This window comes from Rhinatrema bivittatum, chromosome 7, assembly GCF_901001135.1.
Source record: "Rhinatrema bivittatum chromosome 7, aRhiBiv1.1, whole genome shotgun sequence".
Lineage (NCBI taxonomy): Eukaryota > Metazoa > Chordata > Amphibia > Gymnophiona > Rhinatrematidae > Rhinatrema > Rhinatrema bivittatum.
The window spans coordinates 304,502,243-304,516,646 of NC_042621.1; the positions used below are offsets into that span (position 1 = coordinate 304,502,243).

Consider the following 14,404-nt stretch of genomic DNA (forward strand, 5'->3'; position numbering starts at 1 on the left):
AGCTTCACCTCCAACTCCTCGAGCACCTGGGGGATAAGGGATTGCAGCTCCTCCCTTCTTAAATAGGCAAACCACATGTGGATCGTCCCCTTCCGAACCAGCCTCCACCTGAAGCTGGTCATCCCCACCAGCATCCAGATTTGGAGAGACCAGTCTCATTGTCGCTGTAATCAGACTCCACGTCCCCTTGATCCGGTTCCTGCAGCGTGGGTGACAGCAGGGGAGGGTCATCCAGGGACTCCTTCCTGGCAGACGTAGCTGAGGCTGCAGAAGACCTGCCCCTGGATCCAGCCTCTGTAGTGGCATCCCCCTGTGGTGAGGGATCTTCCTCCCCCTGCGGGTCATCCGAGCCTTCAAGATCCCCCCGAACCAAGGCTGCGTGCGAGACCTGCGAGTCTGTATGCAATTTGGGGCGTTTCGGGTACCGCTCCTTCCATAAGGGAAAGATTTATAAGTTTGGTCAGAATATCTTTAAAAAAAAAAAAAAAAAAAAATCAGCCTGTAAAGACTATATAACTCACACTGGGCAAGGATCTAAGGGATTATTAGAGGTTCTCAACTGTGTTAACAAATCACTTATCTTATTAACAATCAAATTATCTCAACCCTACCACTCCTGCTCTTTGGGCTCTACTGGGACCTCCAAAAAGAAAAGTCAACTGGGAAGCCTTCCAAATGCTGCACCAGTCCAGATTTGTCTGCATCTGCTGGAGACAGAGAAATCCTGGCAAGGTTTACTGCTGCACAAGCTCATGTACTGTGAGTGATGTTAGGGAGGCATAACCTGCTTTGTCTGGATTGGTATGGCAAGATAAGGAAGTGAGGATTTGGCAGCAGGGGCAGAGAATGAGTTCAACAATACATTGAGCAACTGCTCACATACAGTCCAAAAGTTTAGAGTTGTGTAATTTATCAGCGACACTTTCAGGAAAGCCAAAAAAGGATTAGCAATTTCCTCAAGATCACCCTCACTAACTGGGATCAGCTTAATTCCACCACCCAACGACAATCCAAAATCAGCGTACCACCAAAATCACTTCTGCTGTGTTTAAGTGAAATATATGGCCACTGCTGCAGACTAGTACAGCCAACAAACCTTAGAGAGCGTCTGTCTCGAAGTTGATCATCAGGATCAAGGTCACGACCACGGTCTTGCTCATTGTCCTCACTATCTCGTTCCTTTCCCCTATCCCAGTCCTGGTCTTCTGAGGCTCTGGAATCAGAAGGAGGCCCCCAGCTGTCTTCTCGAGCCTTTTCTCGCTCTCTCCAGCCACCTTCATGGTTGAAACATTAGAGCTGGTTTTACACCACAATCACATTTCTGCTGGTTTTAAAGCAATCATTTTTTGTAATGTAATGTTTAACCATTTTCAAACTATAAAAAAAACAATGTACATGAGTATACAGATATGCAAAATTTACACTGATCAATACAGCTTGATATGTAATATGATGTGACATGAGATATGTAAAGCATATTGTCGCTGTTCATAAATAAAGAATGAACGGAGAAACATACAGAAGGGCGGAAAAGAAGCATTTTCATGCCTGCTTCAAGTGCTTTCACAGTCTACTAAATAACTTGTAAATAAGTCAGGTAGAAGATGCAGGTGCAGCCTGTTGCACCCTACTCCTCCAATCAACATATGGCCGCCAGATCTGATGGAACCTAGACAAATGACGATGGTTTTGGGCAGTTATCTTATCCATGGTACTCAGGGCATCCAATTTCTGAAGTAGTACACCCTTTGATGGAACCAGCAATTGTTTCCAGGTGGCCGCCAGTAAACATCGAGCCCCTATACATAACTGATTTATCAACAAGCTTTCATATTTGGAGACAAATCTACCCTCCTTTGCAAAATGCACTGCATAATATCAGTCACATCCTGCCATAGTCTCCTCACCTGAGGACATTCCCACCACAGATGTATAAAAGATCCCACCTGCCCACAGCCCTTCCAACATAACACATCCTCACGGAGGCGGGGTTCTATGCAGCCTATAAGGTGTGAGATGCCAACGAAACAATATTTTATAACCATTTTCAGTGAGAGCAGTGGAGACAACACCGTTTAGTGCAATAGAATATCTGATCCCATTCTTCATCTGTGAGTGATTGGCCCAAGTCCTCCTCCCACTTATGAATGTATGTAGGTCGTCCCACCAAGGATCCCTGTAACATATTATAAATTTTGGATAATCCACCCTTAATGTGGTCAGCGAAATCGCACCACCCTTCAAATTGAGATTTCCCCTGTCTAAGGTCATCTTGTATGTACTCCTGCTTCATAAATTGACGAAGTTGGATATAGGAATACTCAGCAGAGGAAGGTATCTGATAAATGTCCCAGAGTCGATCAAAAGCTAGCATGCCATTCATCCCCCACACCTGACCTAAAGTGAGTACTCCGCCAGCCCTCCAGACATGGAATAGAGAAGAATCCCAGCCCGAATTTAGTGTTGTAATAGAGATGAGTGTTGGAAAAATACTTCCTATTGCCTATAAGCAGATGCTTCCATTTATCCCAATTATGTAGTATGGTTTGTAACGGTAGAGTGATGACACCTCCCATTTTCCACGTCGTTCTAGGCTGCCAAATAAGAGCTCTGAATGGAATTGGACCCAGTAATGCTTGTTTAATGGCCACCCAGCGGGGAGTTTCTCCTTGTCTATGCCAAGACAGTATAGCAGTTAGTTGTGCAGCAGCATAGTACCACTAGAGTTTAGGGACCCCCATCCCACCTCTCAATTTATGACTATGTAGGATTGGTTTGCACTACCCGGGATGGTTTCCTTTTCCATAAGAATGTGAAGAGATGCTTCTGCCAAGTTTTCAATAAGGCAGTGGGAATGGGAATAGGCAGTGACTGAAAGAGATAATTAAATTTTGGAAGAACGGGCATCTTTAAGATTGCTATCTTCCAGGTCCCTGTGACCAGTAAATTGGACCATTGATCCAATTCCCAAAAAAGGTTTCCTGTCAGTGGTATATAATTTAAATAGGTCATGCAATTGAGTTCCTAGCATGATTCCCACCCATTTGAAGGGATATTGCTGTTTCAGTTGTATAGCTAGGTCTTCGGACAGCAAAATGTTGAACACTTCAGATTTATCAAGATTTAAACGAAATCCGGACACAGAGCTATATTCCAGGAGTTTGTTTACCACTCCATCCAAGGATTGTTGAGGGTTCGTCAGGGTGAATAATACATCATCCGCAAATAGGAATAATTTTTAATCTATAACTCCAATTGATATGCCAGTTATTGACTGTTCCTCTCTAATTCTAGTGGTGAAGGGCTCCAAAAATAATGCAAAGAGCAGCGGAGACAGCGGCCATCCCTGCTGTGTGCCTCAGCCAATAGGAAAGGGGTCAGAGTATACCCCGTTTACTTTTACCCTAGCCCTTGGGTGGTCATACAATTTAAGGAACCAGTTCAGGAATTTGGGGCCAAAATTCATCTTCTCTAAAGTTTTAAACAAGAACTGCTAATGGACCATGTCAAACGCTTTTTCAGTGTCAACGGCCATTAAGACTGCTGGGGTTTGGGTTTGTTTGACCTGCCATAATAAGTCTATAATTTTCCTGACTTTATACCGCTGCTTTCCTCCCAGGTAAAATACCTGCCTGATCTGGATGGGTCAATTTAGCCATTACCCTATTAAGTCGAATTTCAGGTCTATATTTAGGAGTGAAATAGGTCTATATGACCCACATTCGGAGGGATCCCTCCCAGGTTTAGCCAAAATAGTGATTCCAGCTACGTTAGCATCTTGTGGTAGGGAAGTGTCCCCCTGGAGATCATTACAGGATTCCAATAAATAAGAGACAATTGGTCTGCAAATTTTTTGTAGAATAGACCCGTGTATCCATTGAGACCCGGAGCCTTATTCGTCTTAAGGGCTTTTATCGATTGGGAGATTTCCGTATGAGTAATAAGACTTTCAAATACAAACAGTCTAACTTCAGTTAGTCAGCCTGAGTGACTCACTGCTCCCTTGATTAACAAATGTTGGTCCCTATTCAAACCCAATCACACTACCTCAACACCTTTCCAAGGTGAGGAACTGAGCTGAACTATTCAACTTTTTTACTTTGGTGTATACTGCTCCTAGCTTATTTCTAGCTTCTGGCTACTTTTTTGTGGGGTTTTTTTTTTTTCAATACAATGCACTCAGTATTAAATACAAACACTCAGCTCTTTAAAAGTCTGGAGAACACTCAGTTCTGAAGACTTTTAAAAATAAACACACTACCTACTGCTATCTTATTGACTGACTAAAAATACAAACAGTCTAACTTGTTTATTCACTGCCTTTCTGACTATTAAAGGCACAAACACACAGACACACTAAATAATATTCCCAAATAGTTAACTTTGCCCCAATACTTTTAAAAAAGTCATGTCCCAAGCAAAAACTTACTGATTCCTTTCAGCCACCAGCAAGGTGATCCTCTCCTCTCAGTGTTTCCACTGGAATATCTGGCAGGGTAGTGGATTCCCTGCCAGTAGTCTTCTCATGTCTGCGTACCAGGGTCTTCTTGGCCAGTCCGGGGCCACTAGAAGAACTAGGCCTCTGTGCCGCTGAATCTTGTGTATTATGGCGCCCAGCAGGGGCCATGGAGGAAAGGCATATAGCAGGATTCCCTGAGGCCATGGCTGTACCAGGGCATCGATCCCCTGGGATAGAGGGTCCCGCCTGCGGCTGAAATATCTGGGTACTTGAGCGTTGGACCTGTCCGCTAGTAGGTCCATGCCCGGCGTCCCCCACTGATCCACAATTATCTGGAAAGCTGTGGGCGACAGCTGCCATTCCCCTGGGTTTAGGCTTTCTCTGCTGAGGAAGTCTGCCGTGGTGTTGTCCTTCCCGGCGATGTGGCCGGCAGAGATGTCCTGGAGATTTGCTTCCGCCCAAGTCATCAGGGGAGTTATTTCTAGGGAAACCTGTCGGCTTCTGGTTCCGCCCTGTCGGTTGATGTAAGCCACTGTGGTGGCGTTGTCTGACATCACTCTGACCTCTCTGTTTCGAAGTCTGTGGGCAAATCGCAGGCATGCTAGCCTGACTGCCCTTGCCTCTAAGTCGGTTGATGTTCCACCCTGACTCTTCTCTGCTCCACCGCCCTTGGGCGGTGAGTTCTTCGCAGTGTGCCCCCCATCTGTTCAGGCTGGCATCTGTAGTGAGCAGGGTCCAGGTTGGGGAGGACATTCTTGACCCCCGGCTCATGTGGCCGGGCTGCAACCACCACCGCAGCTGATTCTGCACTCTGGCTGGTAGAGGTAGGTGTACGGTGTAGTTCTGTAATCGTGGGCTCCACCGAGATAGGAGGGCGCATTGTAATGGTCTCATATGAGCCCGCGCCCGTGGTACCACCTCCAGAGTGGATGCCATGAGGCCGAGGACCTGTAGGTAATCCCAAGCAGTGGGCCGGGTGGCGCTCAGCAGGGCCTGCAGACGATTCCGGAGTTTGGATCTCCTCTTGGAGGTCAGGCTGACCTTGTCTTCCTGGTTGTCAAATTGCACTCCTAGGCATTCCAGCGACTGGGAAGGCTGTAGGGAACTCTTGTTTGTGTTGACTACCCAGCCTAGGCTTTCCAGAAGAGATATAACTCTGTTGGTTGCCCGGTGGCTCTCCTCCAGTGACTTTGCCCTGATCAGCCAATCGTCCAGATAGGGATGGACAAGAATTCCTTCCTTCCTGAGTGTCACCGCCACTACTACTATGACCTTGGTAAAGATCTGTGGCGCAGTGGCTAACCCGAAGGGTAAAGCTCGGAACTGGAAGTGTTGGCTCAGGACTTTGAAGCGTAAATAGCGCTGGTGATCCCAATGGATTGGGATATGCAAGTAGGCTTCCGACAGATCTAGGGAGGTGAGAAACTCACCTGACTGTACTGCATTCTTGACCGACCGCAGAGTTTCCATGCAAAAGCTGGGGAACCCGTAGGTGTCAGTTGACCGACCTGAGGTCCAGGATGGGCCTGAAAGTGCCCTCCTTCTTGGGTACTATAAAATAAATGGAATAATGCCCAGAATTTATCTCCCCTGCAGGCACTGGGATTATGGCTTTTAGAGACAGGAGCCTCCGCAAGGTAACTTCTAGTGCTGCCTTCTTGAGGGGTGAACAAGGAGATTTCACAAACTTGTCCGGCGGGAGCCGAAGAAAATCCAGGTAATACTCTTCTCGGATGATGGCGAGGACCCACTGGTCCGAGGTAATCTCGACCTACCTGCGGTAGAAGAGGGTTAGCCTGCCCCCTATGGCTGCTACCCCCGGATGGGTCGGCTGATTGTCATTGTAGGGTGCGGCCGGGACCAGAACCCGAGCCGGTTCTCCTCTTGTTGTGCTTAGCCCGAAAGGGCTGGTTCCTGGCCTGAGAACGAGGTGCTTGGTAGCGAGCCCTGTAAGGGTTGAAGCGCTGAGAGTTTCTACCTCTAGATGGCCCAGAAAAAGAACGCTGGCTCCTCCTCGATCTGTCTTCTGGTAGACGGGGTAATGGAGAGGCACCCCATCTATTAGCCAGTTTCTCGAGATCGCTGCCGAACAGTAGGGATCCCTTAAAGGGCATTCTTGTGAGGTGTGTCTTGGAGGAAGAGTCGGCCGCCCAATTACGTAGCCAAAGCTGCCTCCTGGCTGCCACTGAAGATGACACTCCTTTGGCTGCCGTACGGACTAGGTCGGAGGCTGCGTCAGTGAGGAACGAGAGAGCTGATTCCATGTCTTCTCCCGGGGTGTTGTTCCTAGCTTGTGATAAACAGGAATGCGTCACCACGGTGCAGCAGGTCGCAATTCGTAGGGACATGGCTGCCACCTCAAAGGCTTGTTTCAAAATGGTGTCCATGCACCGGTCATGTGTATCCTTGAGGGCCGCTTCCCCCTCCACCGGAATGGTGGTGCGCTTCACAATTGCGCTAACTATGGTGTCTACCTTGGGGCACGCCAGCAGCTCCTTGGACGCTGGATCCAGAGGGTACATGCCTGACAAGGCCCGACCCCCTCTGAATGAGGCCTCCGGCGCATTCCATTCCAGATCGATTAGCTGCTGTGCTGCTTGTAGGAGGGGAAAATGGTGAGCCGTTTGGCGCAGGTCCTCTAACAGGGGGTTCATTTTAGGGTCCCCTGGGGTGTCCTGGCCTGGAATAGCCAGTTCTGATAGGCATTGTGAGACCAGGCCTGGAAGATCCTCTTTCCGAAAGAAGCGTCTCATGGTCCGATATGGTTCTATCTCAGAGGGAAGTTCTCCCTCCTCGGGGGGGCTCCTCATCTTCCTCGGAGCAATCAGAATCCCCATAAGTGGGGCTTCCGGGTGGCGAGTGGCCATGCCTAGGTCTCGAGGGTCCAGGGGCCGGATCATCCGGAACGGAAAGACCCATTCGAGGAGCAGACTGCATCTGGACAAAGGCGTGAATCCCCTTGAATAATTCCACCCAGGAAAGCGAAGCCGGATCTGGCCTTAGGGGCACCAGGTCTCTCGGGTTCCCTGGCTGCTCACCGCGGCCTGCTAAGTCCGTAGTGTTCCCTGAGGAACGCTGGGCTGGGACCGGTCCTGGCCTGGAACTCCCATGGCCTCCTCACATTGGGCACATAGTGAGTCTGCTTCCTCGCTCTGTGTGGCTCTGAGGTTGCATGCTGAGCAGAGGCTTAGAGCTCTTATGCCTGATTCTGGAGGTGCCGGCTCTGCGGACGTATGGGCTCTCTTATGCTCCATTTTGTCTGTTATTTCCTCCCAACCGGAGTATGCGCCTTGTAATATGTGTCGCCTACTAATATGCACTTATCTTATGAATGTGCGCTCATCAACATGCACTTAGCCGCATGCGCCTAGGAATGGGCGTCTTAGGAACGTGCGCCTACGAACGCGCGCCTACGAACGGGCACCTATCCTAGCAGCACGCGCTTAGCAAGCGTGCGCCTATCCTAGCAGCACGCGCTTAGCAAGCGTGCGCCTATCCTAGCAGCACGCGCTTAGCAAGCGTGCGCCTATCCTAGCAGCACGCGCTTAACAACGTGCGCCTATCCTAGCAGCACGCGCTTAGCAACATGCACCTATCCTAGCAGCACGCGCTTAGCAACGTGCGCTTATCCGCGTGCGCCTATCTCAGCGTGCGTACAGCAACGTGCGTCTAGGTGGCGAAGGCGAGTAGGCAGGCAAAATGGCGACCTCCTTGGCGGGCTGCCACGTAGGCAGGCCCCGCTAATCCTCACTTCCTCGGAGACCACAGTAAAGATGTACGCCTTACCTTGTCTTCAGCGCTTCCCGGCTGCAACCTGGGCGGTCTCCGGCTGCGGGGGGGAGAGGGTGAGTACCATCACCGCCGCGCTCGAGGAAGTGCACCCGCTGCCTCTAGGCCGCGCCCAAACTCGTCTCACTCTGGGGCCAAGTCTTCGCCGGGACCGAGGCTGCCTCTATGCCACGCCCGAGCCCTTCTCACTCGGGGGCTAGGTCCCTGCCGCGAGTCGGCCCCCGGACCGAGGCTCCTACCTCCGAGGGACCACGGAAGTCAGCTCGGGAAACTCAACTGGGGGAGGGACCGAATGGTATCACCGCAGGAGTGCGGGGCTCGTCTTCAGGTAGGTTTCTTCTATGAATTTTGTCGTTTAGAATTTGGAAACACGCTCAGCGTGCGTGAGGTAGCTCCAAACTGCTTTGGAGATGGAAATTACTGAATTGCTGCACTTCCTGCGGGGGTATATGTACCCGTGCTGACGTCAGATCCGTCTCCAACTGCTAGCACGAGCACACTATACCCACTTGTTTTGAGTCTATCTGCTACACGCTAGGAAATTTCATTTTTTAGTTCCCTCAGAACTCTGGGGTGTTTACCATCCGGTCCAGGTGATTTACTACTCTTCAGTTTGTCAATCAGGCCTACCACATAGAAACATGGAAATGAGGGCAAAAGAAGACCAAACGGCCCATCCAGTCTGCCCAGCAAGCTTTCACACTTTTTTTTTTTCTCATACTTAAGTTACTCTTGGCCCTTGTTAGTAACTTTTTGGTTCTAGTTACCTTCCACCCCCTGCAATTGATGTAGCGAGCAGTGCTGGAGCTGCATTTAAGTGAAGTATCTAGCTTAATTGGTTAGGGGTAGTAACTGCCGCAATAAGCAAGCTACTCCCCACGCTTATTTGTTTACCCAGCCTGTGCAAGTCAGTCCTTGGTGGTTGTCTGAATATAAATACTCTTTTCTTTATTCCCCCCTGCTGTTGAAGCAGTGAGCTGCGCTGGATATGTATTCCAAGTGAAGTATCAGGCTTACTTGATTCGGGGTAGTAACCACCGCAACAAGCAAGCTACTTCCCCGCTTTTCTGTGAATGCAAATCCTTTTTTCCACATTTCCTCTTGCCATTGAAGCATAGAGCAATGTTGAAGTCGCATTAACAGTAAGTATGTTTAATGAATAAGGGTATTAATCTCCAGGTAGTAGCTGTCATTCCCGCAAGTCATCCTCATGCCTCTTTTCTTCATTCACATCCTCTAGACTTTATGGATCCACAGTATTTATCCCACGGCTCTTTGAAATCCTTTACAGTTTTGGTCTTCACCACTCCTCCGGAAGAGCGTTCCAGGCATCCACCACCCTCTCCGTGAAGAAATACTTTCTGAAATTGGTTCTGAGTCTTCCTCCCTGGAGCTTCAAATCGTGACACCTGGTTCTTCTGATTTTTTTTCCCAATGGAAAAGGTTTGTCATTGTCTTTGGATCATTAAAATCTTTCAAGTATCAAAGTCTATATCATATCACCTCTGCTCCTCCTTTCCTCCAGGGTGTACATTTAGATTCTTCAATCTCTCCTCATAAGTCATTCGATGAAGACCCTCCACCTTTTTGGTCACCCTTCTCTGGACCGCCTCCATTCTGTCTCTGTCCATTCGGAGATACGGTCTCCAGAACTGAGCACAGTACTCCAGGTGAGGTCTCACCAAGGACCTGTACAAGGGGATAATCACTTCCTTTTTCTTACTCGATATTCTTCTCTATGCAGCCCAGTATTCTTCTGGCTTTAGCTATCGTCTTGTCACATTGTTTCGCCGACTTCAGATCGTTAGACACTATCACCCCAAGGACTCTTTCCTGCTCCATGCACATCAGCCCTTCACCCCCCATCGAATACAGTTCTTTTGTATTTCCACACCTCATATGCATGACTCTGCACTTCTTGGCATTGAATCTCAGCTGCCATATCTTCGACCACTCTTCCAACTTCCTTAAATCCCGTCTCATTCTCTCCACTCCTTCTGGCGTGTCCACTCTGTTGCAGATCTTAGTGTCATCCACAAAAAGACAAACCTTACCTTCTATCCCGTCCGCAATGTCGCTCATAGAGATATTGAACAGGACCGGTCCTTGCGGCACTCCGCTTAACACCGCTCTCTTCAGATCATCTTCTAGGTTCACTGTGATTTGGTTCAGTCCATCTGAATCAGTACCCATGAAAACCTTCTCCAGTACAGATACCTCCCCAATATCCTCTTCAGTAAACACCGAAGCAAAGAAATCGTTTAAGCTTTCCCCGATGGCCTTATCTTCTCCAAGTGTCCCTTTAACCCCTCGATCATCTAATGGTCCAACTGACTCCCTCACGGGCTTTCTGCTATATTTACAAAAGATTTCACTGTGAGTTTTTGCCTCTACGGCCAACTTTTCAAATTCTCTCTTAGCCTGTCTTATCAATGTCTTACATTTAACTTGCCAACACTTATGCATTATCCTATTTTCTTCTAAGGAACAAAACAGAGCGAAGGGCCCCAGAAGACGACAAATTCTGCACTTTTAAGAAACTGAAGGACCCTTCATAGCAGGAAAAACAAAAATGTATGATTTATGGACTCTGCAGAAAAGATGAGGCAGTATGGCATGCTGCACACATGCTCAGCAGGACATGCTCAAAATTTCTAGAAACCCTGAAATCAAATTTCCAGATTGGGCTCTGATGTCACCCATGTATGAGGATTGCCATCCTGCTTCTCCCTGGAGGAATGTTCCATCCTCAGCGTCATGTGGCGGATTCATCCTTCTTGTCCATGGGGAAATTCACCTAATCTCTTTTGAAATTAGCTGTATTACTGTCCTCTGCAATGTCCTGTGGCTGCACATTCCTTGAGTTAACTCAGCACTGCATGAAGCAGTATTTTATTTAAAACTGCAGCAAACTTCTTTTATAGAATATCCTTTGTTTTTGTATTATAAAACAGTGAATTCCCCATTTACTTTCTCCAAACTTCACTTGATTCAAAAAAACCTCTCTCGTTTCCCCTCCATCTCTTTTCCAAGATAGAGAGTCCTAGTTTTCTGAGTCTTTCCTTACATAAAATTGTCACACGCCCCTGATCATCTGTTGCTCTCTGCTGTACCTTTTCTAGGTTTACTCTAGTCTATTCCTTTTTGAAATGGTATGATTAATCCCATAAAAATCTCAATTTAAATAGTAGTGAAAGTACTAAGAAATGTAGAAATAAGTGATTATGCAAAATAAAATGTTCTGTCCAAGCAAGAATAAGCGTTTTAGACATTCAGTCCCGATTTCCCTGCTCATGGTAGGTCAATATACTCGTCACTAACCTTACAGATCACAATGATTACCTGGTTTTCCAGATGGCTTCCATGGTGCAGGTCTCCTATCATCATCATCTCCACCTCGCCAAGAACCACGGTCGTCATCGCCAAAGCGCCTGGGTCCCCGGTCATCGTCGCCAAAGCGCCGGGACCCTCTGTCATCGTCGCCAAAGCGCCGAGGCCCTCTGTCATCGTCGCCAAAGCGCCGAGGCCCTCTGTCATCGTCGCCAAAGCGCCGAGGCCCTCGGTCATCGTCACCAAAGCGCCGGGACCCTCGGTCGTCGTCACCAAAGCGCCGGGGCCCTCGGTCGTCGTCACCAAAGCGCCGGGGCCCTCTGTCGTCGTCACCAAAGCGCCGGGGCCCTCTGTCGTCGTCACCAAAGCGCCGGGGTCCTCTGTCGTCGTCACCAAAGCGCCGGGGCCCTCTGTCGTCGTCACCAAAGCGCCGGGGCCCTCTGCTATCAAAGCGTCGAGGCCCCCGGTCATCATCGGCACCCCGCCTGGAGCCCCAGTCTTCATCAGCACCCCGTCTGGGGCCCCAGTCATCACTTCGCCTGGGTCCCCTGTCATCATCGATGCCTCGCTTTGGGCCCCAGTCAGCACTTCGCCAGGGGCCCCTATCATCATCATCAGCGCCTCGCCGGGGCCCCTTATCATCATCAGCGCCTCGCCGAGGCCCCCAGTCATCATCAGCGCCTCGCCGGGGCCCCCTGTCATCATCAGCGCCTCGCCGGGGCCCCCTGTCATCATCAGCGCCTCGCCGGGGCCCCCTGTCATCATCAGCGCTTCGCCGGGGCCCCCTGTCATCATCAGCGCTTCGCCGGGGCCCCCTGTCATCATCAGCGCCTCGCCAGGGCCCCTTGTCATCATCAGCGCCTCGCCAGGGCCCCTTGTCATCATCAGCGCCTCGCCGGGGCCCCTTGTCATCATCAGCGCCTCGCCGGGGCCCCTTGTCATCATCAGCGCCTCGCTGGGGCCCCCTGTCATCATCAGCACCTCGCCAGGGCACCCTGTCATCAACGCTACCAGGTTGGGGGCCTTCTTTGTCATGTTTAATAACAGAAGGTTGTTCACTGTCTTTCTCATTGACAGACTGAGGCTGGTTATTCTCTCGACTCTCTGATTTTTCTTCATCATGTACATCTCCATGAAGCTGCTCCCTGAAAGGAAAATAAGCAAAGTGACTGAGAAGGCTCAATATGGTATAGCTTAAGAGATCTATAATCTATGCCAAGATCTGACTCCCGATTTACAGACTTGCTGGGGTTAACGATGCTGCATGAATAGTCTACAGGAGGGAGTTAGGCCCAGTCACTGAACAAAATCAACATGTACTGGTTGACTCGAGTACACAAATGTGCCAAGTTGCAAACAGAATGATTGAAAAGCCAAGTCAGAGAATTGTTGCTGCAACGTCTGGCCTAGTCAGGGGCAGGGCAGGTTTTGACAGAGCCTAAAAGATCAAGAAGAGCCTTTGGGCCTGAACATGCTGGAAATACAGCATTTAAAAGCACAGACATCCCAGCTCCATTCTTCCTTCCACCATGCAACACAGGCTGGATTGATTTAAAAATATGATTTAAATCACCAAAACAGAAAGTCTTGATTTAAATCACTAATTTTTCCAGTTTTTGATTTACTTTTTTTTTTTTTTTAAATGTATCAGTTAAAAAAGAAAATTGGTTCTTACCTGCTAATTTTTGTTCCTATAGTACCAAGGATCAGTCCAGAGAAGTGGGTTGTGTATCCCTACCAGCAGGTGGAGTCAGAGAACAATTAGAACTTTAGGCACTGCTACATAATGAGAGTGCCACCTGCAGTCCCTCAGTATTGACCTGTACCCAAGTCAAACAACCAATGCTAACGGGCGACCAAAAACCACTGTCCCCCACTTCGTCCCAAGGAAACAACGAGTAAATAAACAGAAAAAACTGCTCCAACAATCATAATCTGGAAAAAAGGAGCTCTATGAAAAACTAGGCAAATTGTAGCCAACACCGTCTTTCGGTAACTGAAGTAAGGAGTGGGCCTCTGGACTGATCCTTGGTACTGTAGGAACGAAAATTAGCAGGTAAGAACCAAATTTTCTTTTCCCTATATGTACAAGGATCAGTCCAGAGAGGTGGGATGTACCCAAGCCACCCTACACTGGGCAAGAACCCGAAAAACCCACGCGTAGAACACTTGCACTGAAGGATGCCTCAGAGGCCTTAACGTCCAAGCGATAATGCTTAGTAAATGTGTGCAAAGAGTACCACACCGCCGCCCGGCAGATCTCCTGAGGTGATAGCAACTGACACTCCGTCCAGTAAGTAGCCTGAGCCCTGGTGGAATGAGCTCGGAGACCCAAAGGCACTTGGCGGCCGCGGACCAAGTATGCTGACGTAATAGTCTCTTTAATCCATCAAGAAATGGTCGCTTTAGACGCCTTGTCCCCTTTCTTTGCACCCCCGAAAAGAATGAACAAATGATCGGAGTGTCTGAAGTCATTAGTAACCTTTAGATAACGCAATAAGACCAGATGCACATCCAAAAGAAGAAGATCCTTGTCCTAAGGCGACCCCCTGGAACCCTGTGGGAACCCTGGAAGCTCTACTGTCTGATTAACATGAAAGGCCGAAACCACCTTAGGAACAAAGGAAGGAACCGTGCGTAACGTCACCTTATCGTCGTGAATCAGCAAAAAAGGGTCACGGCACGACAGGGCCTGCAATTCAGAAATCCGACACGCCAAGCAAATGGTCAACAAGAACACAGTCTTCAAGATTAGATCTTTCAGGGAAGCGGTGCGTAGAGGTTCGAAAGGAGCGCCACAGAGCACACACAATACAAGATTTAAAC

General features: G+C 48.9%; 1 protein-coding gene across 3 annotated transcripts in view; it reads right to left on the bottom strand.

The window, feature by feature from the left end:
* The window catches only part of EIF3A (eukaryotic translation initiation factor 3 subunit A), a 197,926-nt gene that overhangs the window by 25,979 nt on the left and 157,543 nt on the right, over positions 1-14,404 (bottom strand). Inside the window, exons 19-21 of one of the 3 annotated variants that reach the window (XM_029610506.1) lie at positions 12,560-12,723; positions 11,591-12,319; positions 1,097-1,274 (exon numbers count right to left, since the gene is read on the bottom strand). In XM_029610506.1, coding sequence (XP_029466366.1) covers positions 1,097-1,274; positions 11,591-12,319; positions 12,560-12,723 — 1,071 coding nt within the window. Of the gene's footprint in view, positions 1-1,096; positions 1,275-11,590; positions 12,724-14,404 lie in introns of all 3 variants that reach the window. The other 2 variants (XM_029610505.1, XM_029610504.1) reach the window with 2 other exon arrangements.